A 25063-nucleotide genomic window follows, 5' to 3' on the forward strand; every position below is an offset into this window, starting at 1 on the left:
CAGATTTGTCTTTGAGGTTGCTCTCAGCAGTCCTCAACAAGCCTTGATGCTTGCTCAAGCTGACCTCCTCCTTGTTCATGTGGTAGGTCATGCGAAACTTGTTGAAACACAGTGACAAGGAGTGAAGAATGATATCAATCGCCAGCTCCTCATCGAAGTTACCATTTAACTTCAGCAGACGGTCGACATATCTCTGCATCTTCTGCAGATGAGCAGTGACAGACTCTCCGTCCCTCATCTTGGTCTTGATCATCGAAGTGATGATCTCGTACCTCTCCTACCTGGCACTTTGGTGGTATCTGTCCAGTAAATCTTGGTGCATCTCATAGGGATAGTAGTCCTCATAGGACTTTTGGATTTCTGCAGTCATAGTCGAAAGCATGATGCAATGGAATTTCGTAGCATCTCGCTCGTGGGCCTCAAAGGCAGTGATATCCTCGGGAGTAGTAATGTTCACATTCACCTCCTTCAGCTCCTTGTCGAGGACATACTCCTTGTCCTCGTAGCGGGTAACCATTCGAATATTGCGGATCCAATCATTGAAATTGACAAAGTTTGATTAGATAAGAATCCCCAATTAAACACCCAAATGAGAAATTAAGGCTAGGATCCAACAATATTATTTGCAATTTAGAAGCGGGATGTCATAATCTAAATAGAAAATAATTTGAAGGTAAGTGAATGAAGATTCGCTAATTTCCACCATGAAAAACAAAAAGAAAATTAAGTTTTAAATGTATTGAAAATTCCTAGATCTTTTTGAGATTCATTGAACTTTTCAATGGCATGTTTAAATCTCGATATACCCTTTAAGTTTGTGACTGGGATACCAAGGATCACAAACAAGGTGTGAATAACCATGCAAATGTACATGGTGCCCCCAATGTTACAGTCACCTAATCAATGTGTCGGTTAGCCACACACGCTCCATTAATCTATGACAAACATCGAGTCACCCTTTGCCACCTTTGCTAGACCCAAATTAGTGTGTCGGTTAACCACACACGCTCCACTAACGTCTTGGCAAGGGTACAAATTGTAATTTTATGGAATAGCATCATTTTCACATTTTTTTTCCTAAGTAACTAAAATTCGGAATTTATAAAAAACATTTAGTTACTTTATTTATCATTATACTTTTAATGAGGAATTAGTTGTCATATCCTACCCGTTCGGCTAATGACCCTCCACCAATGAAGGAAGCGGTGGGTGAGAGTGGACACACATTAAACTGCTATTTTATAGGCAGCAACCTTATACCCCCCCCCCCCCCTTATAGATTGGCTTCGTGAATGAAGCTTACTAACGGTAAGACTAGCATTTATCTTATATATATATATATATATATATATATATAATAATTATTCTTATAATATTATACTAGTATAAGGGTTGAATTTTAAACTTGTAAAATTCTAGGGTTTGGAACTTAATTATTTCAAAATTAAACTTTTAATCAAAAATTTAAATTCCAAAACTTGAGAGCAAGTTTTGAAACATTTCAAAACTATCTAGATCAAAATTCAAATAATATAATTAAACAATTAATTGGTGATTATCTAATTTTGACCTAATCCAATTTCATGCAAGATAACTGATCAAATAATTAAGGTTTATCAAATAAGGAAATAACTATCTAATTAAATGATAAATATCTTTTATTTTGACAAGGAGAATCACATGGAATCAATAAAAATTAGATTTTATTAATAAACCAATTTTGGTAATTATCGCAAGTCAAAATAAGCCAAAATCCCGAAAATCCATATGTCTGACACCCCGACTCGCCGAGTCCCTTACAGAACCTGTCGAGTTCATCTGACTCATCGAGTTCATCTTGGGACTCGACGTGTCTGTCAGGCAGAAGGCATAAAAAATGATTTTAAGCAATGAATAAACACACAATGCATCAAATACAATAGAAACCAAGCAAGGCTCTGATACCACTGATGGGTTTTGAGCAAAAGAACATTCCTATGTGCACATGCAAGACCCTAAAGCTTTGGATCTAGGTTTCTCTATTGTACATGCAAATTTATCCAAAGCTAGCAAACCCTAATCTAGCATACTAAAATCGAAATCCACAACTAAAACAAGTTTTGATGATTACCTTAAATAGTAGCAAGAATCTTCAACTTCAAGAGCTTAGTATCACAATAGTAATACCTCTAATGGCTTACAAACATCAAGGCAAGAAGATGATTAAGAAGAGAGGGAATGGAGGCTTAATTTTGGCTCTTAGAACTCTAGGGTTTCTTGGTTTGCCGAAATATGAATCCCTAGGGTCCTTTATATAGGTGTGCTGCTAAGGTTTCAGTCAAAACCTTAATTGGATAGCTTAAGCCTTAAGCAATCCAATGGAACCTTCCAGAACAAGGCCGTAGACGATTTCTAAGTGGGCTTCCACCTTAAAATTGTCCACTATATAATCTAGTAGATCCACAACCCAAAATCCAATCATCTTATAATTGCAATTGCAGTCCCCTTAGTTCAATTAATCTATTTTGATCACAAAATCAATTTCTTAATTAATTCTAGACCAATATTAATTAAACAATATGATTTCTCTTTTAATATATTATTCTTATAATATATTAATAAAACATAATATTCTCTCTCTCCATAAATCATCCAGTCGAGTTGCTTTGGTGAAGGCAACCCAAAAGGACCATGCTACAACTGGGTCAAGTACATACCAAATATAGTTATAGACTTAGACACTAATCCAACATATACATGCACCACCACATGGTTTTCGAGACTCATGGCATCAGGATTATCTTTTTCATCTTTAGAAATCTCTATATGGTCTCAAAGGCACCTCGGTCTTGGTTCCATCAATTTGCCACATACATCACCTCTATCGGTTTTTCTCATAGTCGCTCTGATTCTTCATTTTTTTGGAAGGGGCAGGATTTAGCATACTTATTACTATACATTAACGACGTCATCTTGACACCCTCTTCTACTCAGATTCTCATACCCATCATTTATTTGTTGAATGTTGAGTTTGCCATAGCAGACCATGTGGACTTGTCATATTTTTGGGCATTGTAGCAACTAAAGATAATAATGACCTTTTTATATCCAAACAATCATATGCGATCGAACTTTTAGAGCGTGCAAATATGTCGAGTTGAAATCCTTGTCATACACTAGGAGACACCCAGTCCAAACTCGATCCCTCAGATCCTCCTATTGTCGATCCTACCCTCTACAAGAATCTTGTTGGTAGTCTTTAGTATCTCACCTTCATGCGACCCGACCTTTTATATGTCGTTCAGAAGATATGCCTATTCATGCATGATCCCTAAGAACCTCACTTAAATGGCCTTAAAACGCATCTTATGATATGTCAAGGGCACATTAGATCATGGTCTTCAGTTACAACACTCCACGACATTGGGTCTCATTGCTTATTAAGATGTAGACTGGGCGGGTGCCCAGCTACACGACGGTCTACCAGTGGCACTGTGTTTTTTTGTGACAATCTTCTATCATGGTCGTCAAAGTCTCAACCCACTATCTCTAGATCGAGTGTCGAAGCTAAATATCGCGGTGTTGTCAATGTTGTAGCTGGAACTTGTTGGCTTCAAAATCTTTTACGGGAACTAATTTCACCTCTTGGCAAAGCTACTATTGTGTATTGTGACAGTTTTAGTACGGTTTACTTATACATTAATCAAGTATAACACCAACGCGCCAAGCACATTAAGACTCACATTCACTTTGTCCAAGATAAGGTTGCAAACGGTCAAATAAGAGTTCTTCATGTTCCCTCTTCTCTTTGGTATGCGGATATCTTTACGAAAGGGCTACCGATGTCGATCTTTACAAAAGGGCTACTGACTTCGTTGTTCTCTAACTTTCGGTCCAGTTTAAGTGTTTGTTGTTGATCTATCGCTCAAATTGCAGGGGCGTAGTAGTATATATATTTAGTTTGTATTCTCAACCCATTGTATAGCCCATTCGAGCTCACTGTATTTGTATATATTCTGATTAATGAAAGCTAAATCATTCATGGAAAAATAATATAAAACACTAACAACTGACTCAACCATTGTTCCAACTAGATGTAGATGCCAACTTCTACGAAATGTTTGTAAAAAATGCATCTTTGACTTATTTCGATATGCTTTTCTTTGGATGTTCAAAAGCGACAGTCACATGCTACAAAAGTAAGAACTAAATGCACGCCATTAAGTGTAAATATTTAATTTTATCTTTAATTACAACTGTGAAAAAATTTATGACTTGTAAATACAAACACATCTACACTTTGTAAATTCGAATAATTTGACAAACATTTATATGTCTACCTTAACAATGAAGAAAAGAATTATGTATAGATAGCATATTTAGTTTTGATGAACATTTGTAACTTGTTCTTTTCAATCATCTGAAGCCCAATTTTATTCGAAGAAAATATGAGGAAAAACCTAAATAAATTCTGGGGATGTTTATGCACTACCTCTTGAAAGCAGTGGGCAAATAAATCCTTCTATTTGTTTCAAACAATGAAGACAATTAGCTATCGATCTTGTCACCTTATTTAACATTTAGCTTTTAGATAGAAAAGCAAATTGAGGCAAATCCTTTAAAAAGGAGAATATTCACCAATGTCTCTATCGCCAAGTCAACACCAAACACTTCGGTATCTTTTTCTAAAGATTTTAAAGTTATTTTGTCACCATGTGCGATGGTACTTGCTTAATTGTATATATATATAGTGATGATAATTCATTCAGATTCACAACATTAGTTTTCTTGAAAATGGAGTTGAAGATATTAGAACAATATATATTAGGAGGAATTGTAGCTACTTGGTTGGGTTTTGCTTTGATCTATTTCTTGGGTGTGAAAAAGAGCAAACCAGATGATGGTTTGGATTTGCATAAACAAACCAATGAGTTAGTTAGGACTCAACCACGAAATGATGGAGCCATTGACGTTATCATTGTTGGTGCAGGTGTTGCTGGTGCAGCCCTTGCCTATAGTCTTGGCAAGGTATATATGCTTATATATCTTCATCGTTTCTATCATTTACTTCCATATTCAGCTTTTATGGTGATGAAAACCAAATAAATAAAATGAGAAACAAAGAAAAAAGAATTGTGAGTAACTTGTCTTGTTCCATATATGGGTTGTAGGATGGAAGACGAATTCTTGTCATAGAGAGAGATATGGGATTGCAAGATAGAATTGTTGGCGAATTGCTCCAACCTGGTGGCTACATAAAATTGATCAACTTGGACTTAGAAGGTACGTAAATAAGTTAGCCACAAGTCTTATAAAACCATTTGAAAGGTGTTGAGCCTCTTAGAGGCTAGACTTTGGATGATACCATGTTAGATATGTCGAGTTCTAGATTTTATCTCCTATAGAAAACCGTTTGAAAAATGATAGTGACAATTTGTCAAATGAGATTACACTAGACATGTTTTGAGCTACTAAGAAACTAGAAACTAGGCTCTAATACCATGTTAGATGATTGGAGTCCAAAATTTTATTTCCAAAAGAGCCTAGAGGAGAGAGGGTGTATATATGACCATGTCTATCTAACGTAAGACGCTAACACGTACGTTCAAACATTGTATATCTCATGTGTTTCAGATTGTGTAGAAGACATCGATGCTCAAAAGGTGTTTGGCTATGCTTTGTTCAAGGATGATAAAAGCACAAGCTTGGCTTACCCATTGGAGAAGTTCACCAGAGATGTTGCAGGTAGGAGTTTTCACAACGGGCGATTCGTTCAACGGATGCGTGAGAAGGCTGCAACAGTCCCAAAGTAATCATCTTTACCTTCAATTCAGAATCCATTTTCATATTCAATTCCATAACAAGTAATGTTATACTTTCAGTGTGAGGCTCGAACAAGGAACTGTGACATCTCTTGTTGAAGAGAAAGGGGTTGTCAGAGGTGTTCGCTATAAGACCAAAGCTGGACAAGACATCGCGGCTAATGCACCACTTACTATTGTATGCGATGGCTGTTTCTCAAATCTCAGACGAGGTTTATGCAAACCTGAGGTGAGCATAATTATACATACTCTCTTCACAAGGGTCTTTCGGAAAGAAAATCTACGACTCGATCCACATATCTAACAACGAACTATCTTTCAAAGATGTTTGCATGTAAGTGTACGTGTTAATTAAGAGTCTCATGATTAAGGTATCTGTAGGTAGATATTCCATCTTCTTTTGCTGCATTGCTTTTGAAGAACTGTGAAGCTCCATACCCGAATCATGGACACGTTATTTTGGCAGACCCTTCACCAATCTTGTGCTATCGAATCAGTAGTACAGAGATTCGGTGTTTAGTTGATATCCCTGGGAAGAAGATCCCTTCGGTTGGAAATGGTGAAATGGCCCTTCATTTAAAGACTAACGTGGCTCCTCAGGTACACAATATATGCAAAACCTCTTCCCTTTGTATCTATATTTACTAGTTTTTACTCCCGTTAATGTGATGTTTTTTTGTACTTTTTTAAGATCCCACTTGAGCTGCGAGGTGGCTTCATTGCTGCTGTGGATGAAGGAAAGATAAAAACAATGGCTAATAGAAGCATGCCAGCTGCTCCACAACCCACCCCAGGAGCAATCTTACTTGGGGATTCATTCAACATGCGACATCCGTTGACAGGAGGAGGAATGACAGTTGCTTTATCTGATGTCGTGATTGTTCGTGATCTTCTCCGACCTCTTGCAACGTTAAATGACACAATTGCCCTCTGCGAGTATATGAACTCCTTTTACAAATTGCGCAAGGTCATACATATATGTATATATCATTATATCATCTCTTCTTAAGGACGACTCAGTAGTTATCTAACTAACAAAACTAAAGTTACATTGAGTTGTTTTCAGCCTGTGGCATCTACAATCAACACATTAGCTGGAGCCTTATACAAAGTGTTTTCTGCATCACCTGATGAAGCAAGAACAGAATTGCGTCAAGCATGTTTTGATTACTTGAGTCTTGGTGGTATGTTCTCAAGTGGGCCCATTGCGCTACTGTCGGGTTTGAATCCGAAGCCATCAAGCTTGGTTCTTCATTTCTTTTCGGTTGCCATCTTCGGTGTTGGCCGCTTGTTACTTCCATTTCCTTCACCACAACGCACGTGGCTAGGTGTTAGATTGATCATGGTGGGTATCCTCACTTGCGACACTTTTTGAATGAAAGAAATCGCAATGCCATTTTCTCTTTAATTTTGTAGCAAAAGTTAAGTTGAAGAGTATCTAATGATTTTATGAATGTTTATCTTTTTAATCATAGGATGCATCGGGTATCATTTTCCCCATCCTAAAAGCTGAAGGCGCTGCACAAATGTTATTATCATCTCCGACAAATCCAGCATATTATAAATCACCTTTTTAGCGTTAAATCAAGGGGTTCAAAAATGTACACATTCTGTAAAGTTTTTTTTGTTATTAATCTTTTTAGTTACTTCATGATAATGGATCTTTTTATCGAAGATTGAGAAATGCATTCTGATTACATATTTGTTTGTTATCATCATTGTAAATAGATTGATGATATCGATTTGGGTTCTTTATTTTGTTTTTGTTGATTAACTTTTTGGTCTGTAACAAATAATCTTAAAGATTTTCAAATTGAGTTTCAAATCAAGTATTTACGAGATTCTTGTCTTTGGCGTTCAAGGGAAGGTGGAAGGTGGATTACAATTCGTAAGATCTTAGTGTGTTCCAAGATTTGGAGATATGTAGTTATATATGTGTTGTCAATGCACTTTTTGCATGTATATTCTGTTTTCTGGATTTTAGTGACCAAAATCCAGGTAACAGATAAAGGGTTAACTTAAAAACACAATCAAGTATCTTAATATATTTATTGAAGGTTATTAAATCACCTAACTTTATTTTGAATCTAGGTAACAGATATAGTGCACATCCTAACAATTAAATCCCCTAACTTTATTTTGAATCCCGATCACAACTATTTGATTTTGATAAAATTAATTATATTTTAGGACCCTTGTCATTATTTCAAATAGGTAAGAAGATAATTAAAAATATATATAGAAAGATATTTAGTTTCTCATGTATCCAAAATTTTAGTTACTTGGAATTTGTATTATTATCGAGTGAGATTTTAAACTTTGTTGATGTAAACAGTAAAAGTCATGAAGTGCAAAAGCACACTTGTATGGGCAAGTTTGATCACGGACAACGAATGGGCGGAGTAAGGTAACTATCAAGGGCCGTCTTTAGTTTCCATTTGTGATACTTATAGTTTACACTTCCATTTAAGACTTTATGATCTCTTAAAGAGCTTTACACAAATTGATAAATTAAATTTTGTTTTTTAATAGCAATGCAGAATTTAAAGAGAAAGATCTAACACATTGTGACACACAAAGATAAATGTTTAATTTTTTTTTTCTTTAAAGAAAGAAAGGTTTGCAATATACATTACAAAAGAGCAGTATTGCAGAAATCGGCATTGGTGGCCGATTAATCGGTGATTAATCGTTTGGTGGCCTTGACCGATTACGATTAGGGTGTTTACGGAAATAGGTCAAACTCGGACGGTCATCGGCGATCATAGGCGGGAAATATTTTAAAAAAAAATCAAATTTCTTAGTTTTCAAATATTACACTAAAATTTTAAATTTTCAAATTTATAAGTTTTCAAATTTTAAAATATTATAATAAAATTTTCAAATTTTCAAAATTTTAAAATTTTAAATTTTGAAATTTTCAAATACTTATTATTTTAGGATACATTAATTTTTTAAATAATTTTGCTAATAATTTAGGGTCCCCAATTAATCGACGCTTAATCTGATTAATCGCTTAACGCTAGTTGACCGCCGAACGATTTTCACAACCTTGCAAAAGAGTGTCGAGTTACACAACATCTAATCTAATTGATAGACAAACAATCAAGTCGGTTGGTACTTAGACCTGTTAGGAAATCAGACGATAATTGTCAAGACTCGGAACAAATCTGATGTCACTTGTCAAGTTCTGATGAACCTTGTTAGGAAGTAATGCGGATAACAAGCAAAACTAAAAACACACGAAGACACAATATTTATGTGGTTTGATTAAGGTGACCTACGTCAACGGACGGGAACGGAGTGTTGAATTTATAAACACGATCAAAGATCAATTTACACATAAACATCAAGAACCCTAAATAAATTGAAGAGCACTTACTTGGAAATTATTATAACTAATGACGTTGAATATGATGCCATAGTTCGATTCCCTTTCTTCCCATAATGGTGTTTCTCTGATTTTCTGATGGATAGATCGACTGACCCATTGGCACTCACGATGATGGTGTTTATAAGGAGTGTTGAAACGTAAGAGAGAAAATGTTGAGTCTCCATTTGATCGTTCCTTATTGGGTGATAAATTCATCAGTTACACCTTAAGGGAAAGAAATTAAAACCACACAAGATTAGTCCCTCAAGTTATAGAACAATGTCATTTCCATCATATTACATAATTTAATGTCTAGGGACCTGATATGTCACTATGGCAAACATCATGGTAAAAAATATAATTGTACCTAACATGTAATTAGTGTTACAAAATAGTCCAAATGCCACACTGATGTGTTATTTTCCAACACGGAGTATTCTTTATTTCATAATTCTCAAACAAATGCTACAAGTACAATTCACCAGAGATTCATCTTATTCCCAAAGGATACAAGATACAAGACTTATCAATTGACTAAGCATACATCCTTATTTATAGTTGAGGGAACAGACCTAAAACCCTAATGGGCCAAGTTCATTGGCCTACCATTAAAGGTGACAACCAATCATATTCCGTCATGCATCATCTTCTAGAACATTCATCCATGTCATACAACCCATATGTATCAGCAACACGCATGATAGACCACCTTGACCATAGTGGAGCATCATGATCACTAATGGCCCAACATCCATCATTGTGGCACAACATGGTGTATATCATGAGCATGATCATCTTCTAAGCATACGTCGATCAACATGGCACATCAAAGGAATCATGATGGTGCATGTGACACCATGAACCATCAGAACGGACGGCGGGTGACGTCATGCGTAGTATCACAACTATCGTATCATAGAAATCAAAGTAAACACACCCATTACATTACAATATGAATAGTTACATCTGTTTGAAAACATAGTTTGTATACATCAAAAGTAGCAAAAGATAATGACGAGACTCCAAAATGCTTTGTCTTCTCCAAAAGCTGGCAATGGTACCTGTCTATCGATGTCCTAAGAATACAAGCGGATTTGAAAACGTATCAGCATAAAGCTGGTGAGTTCATAAGCATGTTTTTGTATTGAAAACTAGTCACTGAATTTGTATAAATGATTTCTTTTCATTATAAGTAAAATATCATTTGTATCAAAACCCTGGTCAATCACCAGTAAGTAAGATGTGTTACATTTGAAAACCCTGGCTACCACCAGTAAGTGATATAAGTTATGTTCGAAAACCCTAGCTATCACCAGTTTGAAAGGTAGTTTTATTTCTTAAAATAAAACCAAAGGTTGTGTCCCTGGAATACCCTCCAGTGTAGTATGTAGGTAGTCTTATTAATTAAAATAAAATTATTGAAGAAGGAAGATCTCATAAAGAAAAAGGTTAGTTATACTATTGTGAGTTCGTATAGCCATGCTAATGTGACTGATGACCTCCACGACGTTTCTTCAAGCGTCGTATGTTACAAAATTTGTCACCCCAGACATGCCTGCCTAACTCTAGCTAACAGTTCAGGTGTAGGATTGTCGATCCTGAATAGATCTATTCACAAATTTCATGCTCTTCCTCCAGGAGACTTGTGACAACCGTTAATTTTCGGTCAAGTCAAAGTCAAATAAGGTAAACAAGTCAAACCGGTCGACTCAATTTGCCCGTGGGTACTAGAGTTTACATTATGTAATTTCTAAACAACTCGACTCGAAGCAGGAAAGAGGGCTTTCGGAGACCTTCTTCAGCTCGGAGACCCAGTATGTAAACTCAGCACTGAAACCCTGCTAATCGACTAATGCTTGGAGTTGGCGTCAGAAGATGAAGGTTCAGACTCCTTACTTCAACTATCAGTAGTCATCTCTATGACACTTCTATACCGACATGACTGGGCAGGTAGGCTCCCCCGGATGAAAGCTATGGCAGGTACCTGTGGACCAACCTCTTTCTGCTACCCGATTGACAAAGCTTTCAGCCCTATCAAAGCCAGATCCCTCTCCTTTCACTCGACTTACTTCGTACCTCTCATGAGAGATCATAAATCAAAAAGTTCGTATATCTAGACTTCCTTAACCTAAAAATGTGGTAAGTAACAAACCAAACTGATAAAACAATGTTGCATACTCATTGGGAGTGTGTAAGATCCTTAAACATGACCTAATGGGGCTTATGGACCTTGCGTTGCGGAGTCAAACACTCACAAATGTCACACACAAAACCTCCCTCAATCGTTTTCACTCTATCTCTCTTTTTTCGAGAATCTCTCCCAAATCTCTCTTTGTATGAGAAATCTCTCCAAGTATGTGAAATCTCTCCCAAATCTCTCCAAGAATGCGAAATTTATCTCGAATCTCTCTTTGTATGAGAAATCTCTCCAAGTATGTGAAATCTCTCCCAAATCTCTCCAAGAATGAGAAATCTCTCCAAGATTGTAAAATCTCTCCCAAATCTCTCTCAAAACCTCTTTCAATTTATTTTGATCAAATGGGCATCCCGACACTTAACCAAGTCAAAAACCGCTTAAAATGGAGTTAGAATGGAGAAAAACCCCAAAAAGACCCGAAATCCCCTTTATAGGGTCGAAGCCTCTTAGGGTCGGACCCTCTTGGACCGGAAGTAGCTAGGACCAAAGCCCCAGGGTGCAGCCGCAACAAGCTGACCGCAGTCAGTGAGCCGCAGCAAGCCGACCGCAGCCAGCGAGCCGCAGCCATCTCGCCTTCGGTCTTCCTTCGGATGGAGTCGCCTGTGGTAGCAGCTCGGACCGCAGCCTCCCTCCCCCCCCCCTCGGATCCGCACCAGTAGCCCCAGTCACTCCGGTTCAAGGCTGCTGATAACGGCAACCTTGCCAGAACTTCGGATTTCTTCATTTTTCACCCGGTTTTCAATACTTTTAACATTTTAAGTCCGTTTTTAATTATTTTAACGCGGGATTTTCTCCAGAAATCATATTTTAACATATAAGACCCTAAATAATCATAATTTGGGCATATTTTCATGAAAATATTTATTTAAGAATAAAATCTTTAAGTGAGATCTTGAGGTGGAGTGTGAATCTTGCCAAAATATTTGGCACAAACCACCACCCCATGCCCATTCCTTTGACCAATTCTTGTACTCCCCACTACTCCTAGTCACCTCAAGGCACTACCCCTCTCTTTTTCCCAGCCACCCACGTCAAAAAAGAGCTGGAGAACACTCTTATCCCTCTCCATTTCCCTCACTTCACTCATATTTCCTCATTTTCATCCAAAGCTCAAACACATCTTTTCTCTCTTTTTCTCTCATACAATTTCGAGATTCCAAGTCATTTTTCAAGCTTTCCATCTTCATTTAGTAAGTATTATCACTCTCCTTATGATTATTACATTCCTTTTATTCAAATCATTGATTCCTTACATAAACTCCATCATTATTGTGTTAGATTCTTGAATCTTCAAAGCAATTCTTCAAATGTTTTTGAGTTGAACACTTCACTTCTTCAACATTCACTCACTGAAACCACTCAAGGTGAGTTCATACCCCTGCATTTTCATGTTTTCTTACTTTTTTAGGGGGAATACAAGTTAAAACACCAAGAATATAACTAAACCTTTCTAACAGCTTTCATCAGAAAAGTTGGGCTCCATTCACAGACTGTTTTGGATAATTTAAACATTTTAGTTTTCAAAACTGTTTTAGATGCAAGTATTTCCAGCTCCTATCTTTAAAATGACTACTTGCACATCTCCATACAATTTTTCTACAATTTATGGTGATTTTTACAAAACTGCCTATCATTTCAAACACCAATCCGGACCAGTCTGTGATTATGGACTTTTTCACCCAAGTTGGAGGTCATTCAAAATCATGATAAAAATTATGACTAAACTACAAAAATTATGGGAACTATCAGAATTTACGGATTTAGTTTTCGACTTCGTATGATTTTTCTATGACTTTTCTAAAACAGCCAGAAAGGTTAAAAATTAGTTAACAGCATATAATTTTCATAACACTTTGTATTATGTTGAGCAACGTGTATAACAATAAGTTCTAAATATTGAATGTGTTTCCTTGTTAGTTTATCATCATAAACTTAAACCTAGTCATTCATGATAAGATTATTCATCCATTTAGAACACGTATATTAAGCTATAATAAGCATAGTTTATGGATTCATAACACAAATGCGTTTTCATAAAAGAGTTCTTATACATTACAAACATTTTGGATAAACTATAATAGGTATGGTTTATGTTTCCATTAACACAACAAACACAGTTCGGAAGGTTTTATTCCCACAGAAAAAGGTTTTACACTCACGCACACCACACGTAAACTTGTTAACCTAAATTGTGAGACAATCTCTTTCCGTACGTCCGAGTGCGGGATCTAAATTCCTGGTAGTTATAATCAGAGTCTCCTGGAGGGAGAACGTGATAGTTGTGTATAGATCTATATTGGGTTTGACACCCCACACCTGAGTTGCATGCAACAGCTAGACCGGCAGGTCTGTGGTGACAAGTGTCATTTCAGTTTCGCGACGCCTGAGAAACGTCGTGGCAGGTTCATTCAGTCATTAGTATGGTTATAGCGGCTCACATACGAAGTTAACAACACATAAAGTTTACAGGGATTTTCATAAATCAAAAGGGGTTTTATGTCAATTTAGAATCACTTTTTATATCAATAATTACAGATATTATGGTATATTTTCAGTCTTGGTATTTAAGACTACACACCATTCATTACGGGATTTTTCTCAAATCAGAAAGGGTTTTACGCCAATTTAAAACCACATTTATATCTTTAAGTATGACAAATACTTGTTCATTTTTGGTCCTAGTATTTAGGACCACATAGCTTTTATAAGGAAAATATTGGATTTTTCTTGGTAACATACATCTCTTTACAAAGATCGATTTTCAAACTCTTACTGTCAAAAGCTTATGAACTCACCAACCTTTGTGTTGACACTTTTCAAAACTACTTGTATTCTCAGGAATTCAGTGTAACAAGAAATCAACAGCGTTTTGAGGATGGGACGATAAATCGTTAAACAGTTCATTTTGTATCATAATGTAATTGATTTGATTCATGTAAACATATACTTTGGTGTAACTTTTTCAATTATATTTATGATGGTTGTATTTACTTTGAGCACTATTATACACGTTGTTGTGATACTATACATGAAGTCCTCCACCCCCGGACGTTTCCGCCATCCTTGGTTTGGGGGTGTGATAGATTGGTATCAGAGATTGTTTATAGTGAACTAAGTATATCGAACCACATAAGATATACAAACTATAAATGCATTGGGACTAAAGTCTCTGATTTAAAGTTTTCAAAACAATTATACTCTTAGAAATAAATAGTTTCCTATTAAAAGTATACATGCATGCATACATACTAAGGTCAGCATCATTTTTTAACAAAACAAAAGTAATGATTGTTGGATATCACAGGTAAGCTCGGGGATGTATGGTCAGTCTTGGGAGTGGCATAGCCTGATCAACTATGCTGGTCCGAGGAGTGATTAGCACATGCCCAAGAATGGTTGTGATATGGCAACAAGTCTAAAAACTTACCAACACTACCACAATGAGAACATTAGAACAAAACATGGGTTTAAAATACTATGGGAGTATTTTGTATTAATATAAGTAATTAATTATAGAGTTAGACGCCTAGTAATTATCTCTTCCACTCCTATTCTCGCAAGTACAACATAGCAAGATCCTACTTACCGGACGACCACTACTTTCCCAATCCAAACCCGAGAAATGGTGAATGGTTATGAGAAGAATCAGAAGCGGAACCGGAGGTAATCAACCCTCCATGCATAGCAAGGGTTTCCACGAACCGTTTCGACTACATCGAACCTGTGCCCCGTTGGGCAATCGTTATCGAGGGTTGAATGTCGACAGCAATGACAACAACCACCATGTGGAGATCAACGAGGGTGCTATGACCTCAACCACGGGGGACCGACTGACAGAGCCCTCCCGAAGAAGACCCGGCAGATCACGAACATCGGGGATTAAAACAGGTAGATTACAACCCGAGTTCCGAAACTGCGCGCTACTACAGACCTTACTGTCTCACGTACCCGAGACTCGGAAAGAGACTACTATTTCGGAGACCAAGTCTCTGTTTAGGACCTTATCGCCGCTTAAGCAGAGGCAAGAGAGTAACGGGATAGACACACAACATTCAAAGAGAGGAGGATTGCAGCCAAGCATCGATCGATAGAGCTTCAAGGTGCATCGACTTTGTCTCAGGCATCGCAAGGGACGAATCGTCGTAATTAGAGTTCATACCGCCCACAAGACCTTGTGAATTAGGTTCGTGAGTATGCGTTGGGGCTACTCTATTCTAGGCGTAAGCACGACACTGTGATTTAAGTGGTCATACTAAACGAGAGATCCAGTTGCTATCAAAATTTTTCCATGCACGGATGTGAGGTAAACCTACATCTAGGTCAAAAAATTTCGCCGAAACCAGAATTACTAGAGTCATATTAACAAGATGGGCTTAGGACATACCTAACAGACTCGAAGGTCTATTAAGTCTTAATCATACCACTAAGCATACATCAATTGGTCATAATAAGGACCTAGCGTGGGTCGAGTTACAAGGTTTCACTTGGATACTTAACTCCTAAAAATTCATGAGTTTACCATATAAAGAATCTCATTATGAATTGTTTTCAAAACACCCTCAACAACAGAAATACGTTACAAATCGATATAAGATAAACTTAGTTAGAAAACTCGCGACGTATAGCCATTCTAAAAACTCATTATCATCTCACCTTTAAACATTTTGTTGAGGAGTTCCTTCTTCATAGACCTATGGAGTGCGATCGTTCAGGCACTAATACACCGAGTGCCATAAAAACTCCTCGGCCAAGTGTGTTCGGACAAACATGATTCTAAGATGAGTAAAGCTTAACGCCCGTATGAAACCTACTCCTACCCACTGCCATAACTCCATCTCGAGAACGTTAGCAGAAACACTAGAAATAGTACAGTAATGTGCAAAAATTTATATGCGTGAATATAAATCATAAGGATGCACTTGAGATAATCATTTCCGCTAACGAAGTTGTGGCACCCGGTTCCTGGTACGTAAATGTTATTTGAGTATTTCCTTTCTTTTAGCCTTGGACTTGGCGAGTCATAGGTCCGACTCGCCGAGTGCATGCGGGACCCGGGACACGTTTAAGTTGGCGACTCGGCGAGTCCATATCCTGGACTCGGCGAGTCACAGCTGTTGGATGAAACCCTAAGTTTCAGGGGTTTGCACCCTATTTAAAGGACTTATCCGCCCAGGCCAGCCCCCATTCTCTCCCCAGAAGCTCCAAACCCTCGTTCTAAGCTTGTTCCTTGAGAGTTTGAGGCTATTGTGTGTGTTCTTGAAGGTTTTGAGGAAGAAAGGGAAGTAGATCAAGAGGAAGGAAAGGAATCCAGGCATCTTTGCACTCTTTCAGCAGTTCCTTTGAGGTATAACCCGTTTTTCCCCTGTTTCTATGCTTATTACTTCATGTAAGTCATTCTTGAGCCAAACCCCAAGTTTGTATGTGCAAATTACTTCGTAATAGGCTGATTGGCCCTTAGATCTAGGCAAGATTGAGCTCCAGGAGCTCAGATTTGTTAGCTTTATGGCCCCATGTTGCTTGTTCACCCTAGATCTACCCTTTTGAGACATTTTGAGCCCTAAAATCCATATTGGTGAATATCCACACGTAAAGTTGGAAACTTTACGTGTGATTCATGTCCTAGAAGTCCAGATCTGTGAATGGCATGGACTGGAATCGAGCAAATCTGTGTATTTAGTGGATGCATGGCAACGACTCGGCGAGTCGTTCATATGACTCGGCGAGTCTGTTTGCGAGTCTCCGAGTTTGTCCCCTTTTCGTAGTGTCGAGTGAGCAGTGAGTCACGGGGTGTGACTCAGTGAGTCGGAAGCTTAACTCATCTATGGAGGTACTCGGCGAGTCAATTCCCTGACTCGGCGAGTTCAAGGCAATCTCCTTAGATCAAGAACAGACTCGGCGAGTTGTTCATACAACTCGGCGAGTCTCAGCATAAGTGTTCTTCGGATGAAGATGGACTCGACGAGTTGTTCATACAACTCGGCGAGTCTTAGCATCAGTGTTCATCGGATGAAGATGAACTCGACGAGTTGTTCATACAACTCGGCGAGTAGGATGAAGGACTTGAATATTGGTTAAGAAGGTAAACCCGTCGAGTCGTCGCCTAACTCGACGGGTAGGATCGGGATTCAGGGCAGTCGTTTGGATAGGGACTCGGCGAGTTAGAAAGCCAACTCGGCGAGTCGGGTCAACTGAAAGTTGACTCTGACTTTGACTTAGGGCATGGGCAGGGGTAAAATGGTCATTTTACCCAAAGGTCAGTGAGCAGTGTTTGATTGGGTATATTGTGGAAATTGCAGCCGGGGATTTCCGGAGCAGCAGCAGCAGCAGTAGGCAGTCAGTTCCCGATCAGATCAGCAGCTACTTCGAGGTGAGTTACCTTCCAGTAGCGGTGGGTCTAAGGCCACAACGCCGACCCACCAGTAGGAGACGTATGATAGATGATTGTCTTTGTGATATCATCTAGGATAGCTACTACCTGATATGTTATATGCTAGCGTGATATGTTGTATGTGATAGTAGTCGAGTTCGGTCGCTAGGACCAAAGGGTAGTTAGACACCCCAGATACGTCTAACAGAATATGATGATATGTTTGCATGCTGGCTTGTTATGTTATATGCGATAGAGGTAGTACGAGGGGACCAGTCCCTATGGTCGGTTGTTAGGACCGATGGGTAGTCAGCACCCCAGAATGGCTTGACATGGGTAGTCAGCACCCCAGAATGGCTTGACATGGGTAGTCATCACCCCAGAATGGCTTGACACGGGTAGGACGGCACCCCAGAACGGCCGTACCGGGTAGTCAGGCACCCCAGAATAGCCTGGCAATATGTATGTTACGTGTTTGTATGGTATGTGGTACGATGGGGGAACTCACTAAGCTTTGTGCTTACAGTTTTCAGTTTTGGTTTCAGGTACCTCCTCAGCTAGGGGAAAGGAGCCGGCGCGGTAGCAGCATGTCACACACACACTCTCCGGTTTCCGCATTTACGAGCTTCACTGGGATTTGTACTCTGATATTTTGATTGAATGTATGATTTGGCTTTAGACATGGTTCACTTTGTGTCATGACTTGATCAGACAATGTGTTTAGTTATTAATATTTGCTAAGGTAATGTTTTTAAAACAAAATTTTTGGGTCGTTACAAGTTGGTATCAGAGCCCTGGTTTGAGCGATTCGGACACACCTTCGGGAGTGTCTGAACTCAAATCGAGGGATTAAAAGATTTTCTAAAAGAAAATGTTTTCTAAAATTGAGAAAAGAGTTTTGAGAACGAACGAAGTGTGTGATGTGCGCGACCGGCCGAGCTCAAGTAAGTATCCCCAAAGTACCCATACAAGTTTATGTTATGTTTATCAGCTTTTGTAGAACAGCATGCTAGAATAGGACTAAGGATCTAGGAGTGATGCCTTATGTGCCTGCTTTATGTGTTCCAGTTGTATGGGAACTTGCATGCTAGTAATTGAGTAAACAGTAAGTAGGATAGCCTGCTTAGGTTATGCCTGGTAGTATGAGCTTAGCACTTTATGCTAGCTCAATTCCTGAGAGTAGATAGAGTTAATTGAGATTGTTACCCTTATCTGAATGTTGCTTGCTTCGTGCTACGTGGGACTCTGAATAATGGGAGTTAGCCATTAGGCGAATGCGTCACGTCACATGTGATCAGGGTTGAATAATCTTAGAGTGCCGGATTTGATCCTAATGCGCAGCTCTTGTTTGAGTCCAACCGTTGTAGGGACGAGTCGGGTACTCGAAGGATTATCTGAGCCTCGTCACATGTGATGGTATTCGGGTAATGGCTAATTGGCATTACAAGGAGGCCTGCAGCAGCTGAGGACTGGTTAGAGTGGAACTAGAGATTTCCCTAGGGCAAGCCTAGGATGAGTATAGCAGTAATCAGCAGTAGTGAAAGGGATCTGGTGGAGTCGGGGCATTCCTTGAAGAAGGTACGGATAGATGTGGAAGGTAGTATGGGCCCGTACTACTGAAAGCAGAGGATCCGTACCCGAACCAAGGATGGCCAAGATAAGACTAGGGAACTTGTAAGTAGATGTGATCCCTCAGGGAGTATCAGTATCACTAATGATTGTTGTGATGTATTGCAGAATGGTGGTACTTCGATCAAGGCTGGTAGATGGCGGTTCAGGAGAGGGGTCAGGTTCGGGATCAGGATCCGAGCCGGTGGATGAGGTACTACGCGAGTTCAGGAGCGACATGGCATCTGGCCAGTCGGGATCTCGCACACTGTCCTTTAAGGACTTCAGGGGAAGTGGTGCGCCGGATTTCCATGGGGTGAAAGACCCCATTGCTGCCAGGCGATGGATCGCAGACATCGAGTCTGCCCAGTTGACTAGCTTCTGCCCCGAGGGGTCGAAGGTGAGGTATGCAGCAGGATGTTTACGGGACCGAGCCCGGGATTGGTGGGAGTCAGTGGGTGACTCATTGGGAGCCTCAGCTATCAAGGCTATGACCTGTTCGGACTTTGTGACCAGGTTCAGGGCAGAGTTTACGCCGGCGGTCGAGCTTCAGCAGCTGGCCAGGGAGTTTCTTGACATGAGACAGACGACGGAGACTGTGGCAGAGATCACCGCCAAGTTCCGGGAGAGGGCTTTGTTGGTGCCCCAGTATGCCGGTGACGAGGACATGAGGAGGACTCGTTACCATGATATGCTACGAGCTGACATCCGGGAGCATGTTAGTTTTTCGGCTTGCCCTACCTTGGACTCTATGATTGCCAGGGCGAGGGAAAGGAAGATAGATTTGGAGCACATCCGGAAACGGAAATTGGAGGAGGGACAGGCAGGAGGGGCTTCGAGGAAGAAGCCCAAGGGATCAGATGGTAGGCCGAAAGGCCAGTCAGGACCGAGCCGCTGCAGGAAATGCGGCAGGCTGCACGAGGGGGCGTGCAGGATGGGATCATCAGGCTGCTACAAGTGCGGCAAGTCCGGGCACATCAGCAGGGATTGCACTGCTCCGGCAGCAGTTATTCAGACATCAGAGTTGTTGTGTTTTCACTGCAACCAGAGGGGCCACAAGAAGGCCAAATTCCCCCAGTTGACAGTTTCAGCGCCGGTGAAGGCGCCAGCTCCAGCGACCTTGCGGATCACGGATGGCCGGCAGGGCAAGTCAGAGGCTCCAGTGGTGAGGAGCCGAGCATTTCAGCTGACTACCGAGGAGGCACGCGCCGCACCCGATGTGGTGACGGGTATGATTCTTTCCCTCTATCTTATTTTTATAATGTTATGTTATTGATATGTGCTCTGTATGTATACGTATGCATTAGGATCGTTCCATGTGAACGGCCTCCCAGTTCGGGTGTTATTTGATTCGGGTGCGTCCCGATCATTCGTATCCCTTGCGCTTAGCAAGAAGTTTCATGAGCCATCAGGCGAGTTAGATCGCCCTTTGGAGGTGGAGATTGCTGATGATCGATCGGTGCGAGCATCGATGGTATTTCAAGATTGTGTGTTGCGTTTGTTCAAGGAGCGCTATTTGGTAGATTTGGTTCCCATACCGTTGCATGGGAACAAGGTGATTATAGGCATGGATTGGCTGAGCCCTAATGGGGCTGTGATAGATTGCGCGCAGCAGCTAGTGCGGGTCACGACCCCAAGCGGGGGGGAGTTAGTGATTCATGGTGAGAGGCCCCAGTATGGACCCGTTGTATGTTCAGCAACGAGGGCTAGGCGCTACTTTCAGCAGGGATGCGCAGGATATGTCGCGTATGTGATGGATACCCGGGAGGCGGGTAAGGCGACAGTGAGTGAGGTTCCGGTGGTCCGGGACTTTGCAGATGTTTTCCCAGAGGAGCTTCCTGGGATACCTCCGGAGCGACAGGTGGAGTTCAGGATTGACCTTGTTCCTGGTGCGGCTCCGATAGCCAAGGCACCGTATCGGTTGGCTCCTCCCGAGATGCAGGAGTTGTCTACGCAGCTGCAGGAGCTGCTAGACAAGGGATTTATTCGTCCGAGCAGTTCGCCCTGGGGAGCCCCGATTCTGTTTGTGAAGAAGAAGTACGGGTCGCATCGGATGTGTATAGATTATCGGGAGCTGAACAAGGTAACGGTGAAGAACCGTTACCCGCTTCCGAGGATTGATGACCTCTTTGACCAGCTTCAGGGAGCATCTTGGTTCTCCAAGATTGATTTGCGTTCGGGTTATCATCAGATGAGGGTCAGGGAGGAGGATATGCAGAAGACCGCGTTTCAGACGCGCTATGGCCATTATGAGTTCGTGGTGATGCCGTTTGGACTCACCAATGCTCCTGCCGCGTTCATGGACCTCATGAACCGCGTATGCAGACCGATGCCGGACCGGTCTGTGATAGTCTTTATCGATGATATCTTGGTTTATTCCAAGACTCGGGAGGAACATGAGGAGCATCTGAGAGAGGTATTAGAGACCCTGAGGAGGGAGAGCTTGTATGCCAAGTTCTCCAAGTATGAGTTCTGGTTGCGCGAGGTACAATTTCTTGGACACCTCGTCAATCCAAACGGGATTCTGGTTGATCCGGCCAAGGTCGAGGCCGTGATGAGATGGGAGGTTCCGAAGTCTCCATCTGAGATTCGGAGTTTCCTGGGATTGGCAGGCTACTATCGGAGATTTATCCAGGATTTCTCCAAGATAGTCGTACCCCTGACGCGGCTGACGAAGAAAGTCGTGGTCTTTCGGTGGGGACCCGAGCAGCAGGCTGCATTTGAGACGCTGAGACAGAGATTGTGTGAGGCGCCGATCTTAGCCCTGCCAGAGGGCGTAGAGGATTTTGTGGTTTATTGTGATGCATCCATTTCTGGGTTGGGCGCGGTACTGATGCAGAGGGGGCATGTCATTGCCTACGCTTCGAGGCAGCTCAAGCCTCACGAGGCGAACTACCCGACGCACGATTTGGAGTTGGGGGCGGTGGTCTTTGCCCTCAAGATTTGGCGGCATTACCTCTACAGGGTTCGATGTACCATCTACACGGACCACAAGAGTTTGAGGTACCTCATGGATCAGCCGAATCTGAACATGAGGCAGCGTCGATGGTTGGACGTGGTGAAGGATTATGATTGTGAGATCCTTTACCACCCGGGGAAGGCCAATGTGGTGGCTGATGCGCTTAGCCGCAAGGCGGCGCCGATCAGGGACGTTTGCATGAGGATGACCGTGGTGACTCCCCTGTTGGAGCAGATTCGGGAGGCTCAACAGGAGGCTATCAAGGGGGAGCATCGGAAGAGCGAGCGTGTGGTGGGTCAGGTTTCTTCCTTTGATTATGATAGCCGAGGACTTTTGACACTACACCGTAGGGTGTGGGTGCCGTATCACGGAGGCGTGCGCCAGATTTTGATGGAGGAGGCGCACAAGTCCCGATTCTCTATTCATCCCGGGGCAACGAAGATGTATAGGGATCTTCGTCTAGACTATTGGTGGCCCTGCATGAAGCGGGATGTGGCATGGTATGTCGAGCGATGTTTGACTTGCAGGAAGGTCAAGGCCGAACATCAGAGACCGCATGGCAAGATGCAGCCGTTGGATATTCCACTGTGGAAATGGGAAGATATCACGATGGATTTTATCACGAAGCTTCCCAAGACCGCACGTGGAGTGGATTCGATTTGGGTCATCGTGGATAGATTGACCAAGAGTGCTCACTTTATTCCGATTCAGGAGAGCATATCGGCCGAGAAATTGGCCGACATCTATATCAGGGAGATTGTGGCACGGAATGGGGTGCCAGTATCGGTGATCTCGGACAGGGATGTGCGTTTTACTTCCAGGTTTTGGAAGACATTCCATGACGAGTTGGGCACTCGTCTGCATTTTAGCACTGCCTTTCACCCGCAGACGGATGGGCAGAGCGAGCGGACCATCCAGACTCAGGAGGATATGCTGCGGGCGTGCGTGCTAGACTTCGGTGGTAGCTGGGATACCTATCTTCCCCTGGCCGAGTTCTCCTACAACAACAGCTATCACGCGAGTATCGACCGCCCTCCCTTCGAGATGTTGTACGGACGGAGGTGTAGGACCCCGATATGCTGGGGTGAAGTTGGCCAGAGGGTCATGGGGAGCACCGAAGTGGTGCTCAAGACGACCGAGAGGATCCAGCAGGTCCGGAGCAGGCTTTAGACTGCTCAGAGTCGGCAGAAAAGTTATGCCGACAAGCGTCGATCCGATTTGGAGTTCCAAGTCGGGGATATGGTTCTCCTGAAGGTGTCGCCCTGGAAAGGCGTCATTCGATTCAGGAAGCGGGGCAAGTTGGGCCCGCGATTCATCGGACCGTTCAGGGTCGTAGCCTGGGTGGGCAAGGTAGCGTATAGGTTGGATCTGCCAGCCGAGCTCAGCCAGATCCACAACACTTTCCGTGTCTCTCAGTTGCGAAAGTGCCTAGTGGACGATTCTGCAGTAGTACCTTTGGAGGATATTCAGGTTGATGACAGCCTGAATTATATTGAGCGCCCAGTCGCAATCCTCGACAGGAAGTCGAAGAAGTTGAGGAACAAGAAGGTGGAGCTAGTGAAGGTGCAGTGGCAGCACCGCAAGGGTTCGAAATGGACTTGGGAGCCGGTGGACGAGATGATGGAGCATTATCCCGAGCTGTTTCAGGATCGAGCAGCAGACTTCGAGGACGAAGTCAAAAATAAGTGGGGGAGATTTGTAGCACCCGGTTACTGGTACGTAAATGTTATTTGAGTATTTCCTTTCTTTTAGCCTTGGACTCGGCGAGTCATAGGTCCGACTCGCCGAGTGGATGCGGGACCCGGGACACGTTTAAGTTGGCGACTCGGCGAGTCCATATCCTGGACTCGGCGAGTCACAGCTGTTGGATGAAACCCTAAGTTTCAGGGGTTTGCACCTTATTTAAAGGACTTATCCGCCCAGGCCAGCCCCCATTCTCTCCCCAGAAGCTCCAAACCCTCGTTCTAAGCTTGTTCCTTGAGGGTTTAAGGCTATTGTGTGTGTTCTTGAAGGTTTTGAGGAAGAAAGGGAAGTAGATCAAGAGGAAGGAAAGGAATCCAGGCATCTTTGCACTCTTTCAGCAGTTCCTTTGAGGTATAACCCATTTTTCCCCTGTTTCTATGCTTATTACTTCATGTAAGTCATTCTTGAGCCAAACCCCAAGTTTGTATGTGCAAATTACTTCGTAATAGGCTGATTGGCCCTTAGATCTAGGCAAGATTGAGCTCCAGGAGCTCAGATCTGTTAGCTTTATGGCCCCATGTTGCTTGTTCACCCTAGATCTACCCTTTTGAGACATTTTGAGCCCTAAAATCCATATTGGTGAATATCCACACGTAAAGTTGGAAACTTTACGTGTGATTCGTGTCCTAGAAGTCCAGATCTGTGAATGGCATGGACTGGAATCGAGCAAATCTGTGTATTTAGTGGATGCATGGCAACGACTCGGCGAGTCGTTCATATGACTCGGCGAGTCTGTTCGCGAGTCTCCGAGTTTGTCCCTTTTTCGTAGTGTCGAGTGAGCAGTGAGTCACGGGGTGTGACTCAGTGAGTCGGAAGCTTAACTCATCTATGGAGGTACTCGGCGAGTCAATGCCCTGACTCGGCGAGTTCAAGGCAATCTCCTTAGATCAAGAACAGACTCGGCGAGTTGTTCATACAACTCGGCGAGTCTCAGCATAAGTGTTCTTCGGATGAAGATGGACTCGACGAGTTGTTCATACAACTCGGCGAGTCTTAGCATCAGTGTTCATCGGAT

General features: G+C 41.8%; 1 protein-coding gene across 1 annotated transcript; it reads left to right on the top strand.

Moving 5' to 3' along the window:
• The first annotated feature begins 5168 nt into the window (after positions 1–5168).
• Positions 5169–7378, top strand: LOC111911464 (squalene monooxygenase SE2). Its single transcript, XM_023907247.2, has 7 exons — positions 5169–5262; positions 5614–5788; positions 5862–6030; positions 6183–6401; positions 6493–6768; positions 6868–7146; positions 7277–7378. The coding sequence occupies exons 1-7, from the start codon at positions 5184–5186 to the stop codon at positions 7376–7378; spliced, it is 1299 nt and encodes a 432-aa protein (XP_023763015.2). The 5' UTR covers positions 5169–5183.
• The last annotated feature ends 17685 nt before the right edge of the window (positions 7379–25063 follow it).

This window comes from Lactuca sativa, chromosome 7, assembly GCF_002870075.4.
Source record: "Lactuca sativa cultivar Salinas chromosome 7, Lsat_Salinas_v11, whole genome shotgun sequence".
In the NCBI taxonomy this organism is placed as follows: Eukaryota; Viridiplantae; Streptophyta; class Magnoliopsida; order Asterales; family Asteraceae; genus Lactuca; species Lactuca sativa.

What these genes read in the sequence shown, in the direction of transcription:
- LOC111911464 (XM_023907247.2), top strand. Translation starts at nt 5,184, where the DNA reads ATGGGATTGCAAGATAGAATTGTTGGCGAATTGCTCCAACCTGGTGGC. An exon ending in GATCAACTTGGACTTAGAAG is followed by an intron (nt 5,263 to 5,613) that starts GTACGTAAATAA and finishes CATGTGTTTCAG; the next exon opens with ATTGTGTAGAAGACATCGAT. An exon ending in CCTTTTACAAATTGCGCAAG is followed by an intron (nt 6,769 to 6,867) that starts GTCATACATATA and finishes AGTTGTTTTCAG; the next exon opens with CCTGTGGCATCTACAATCAA.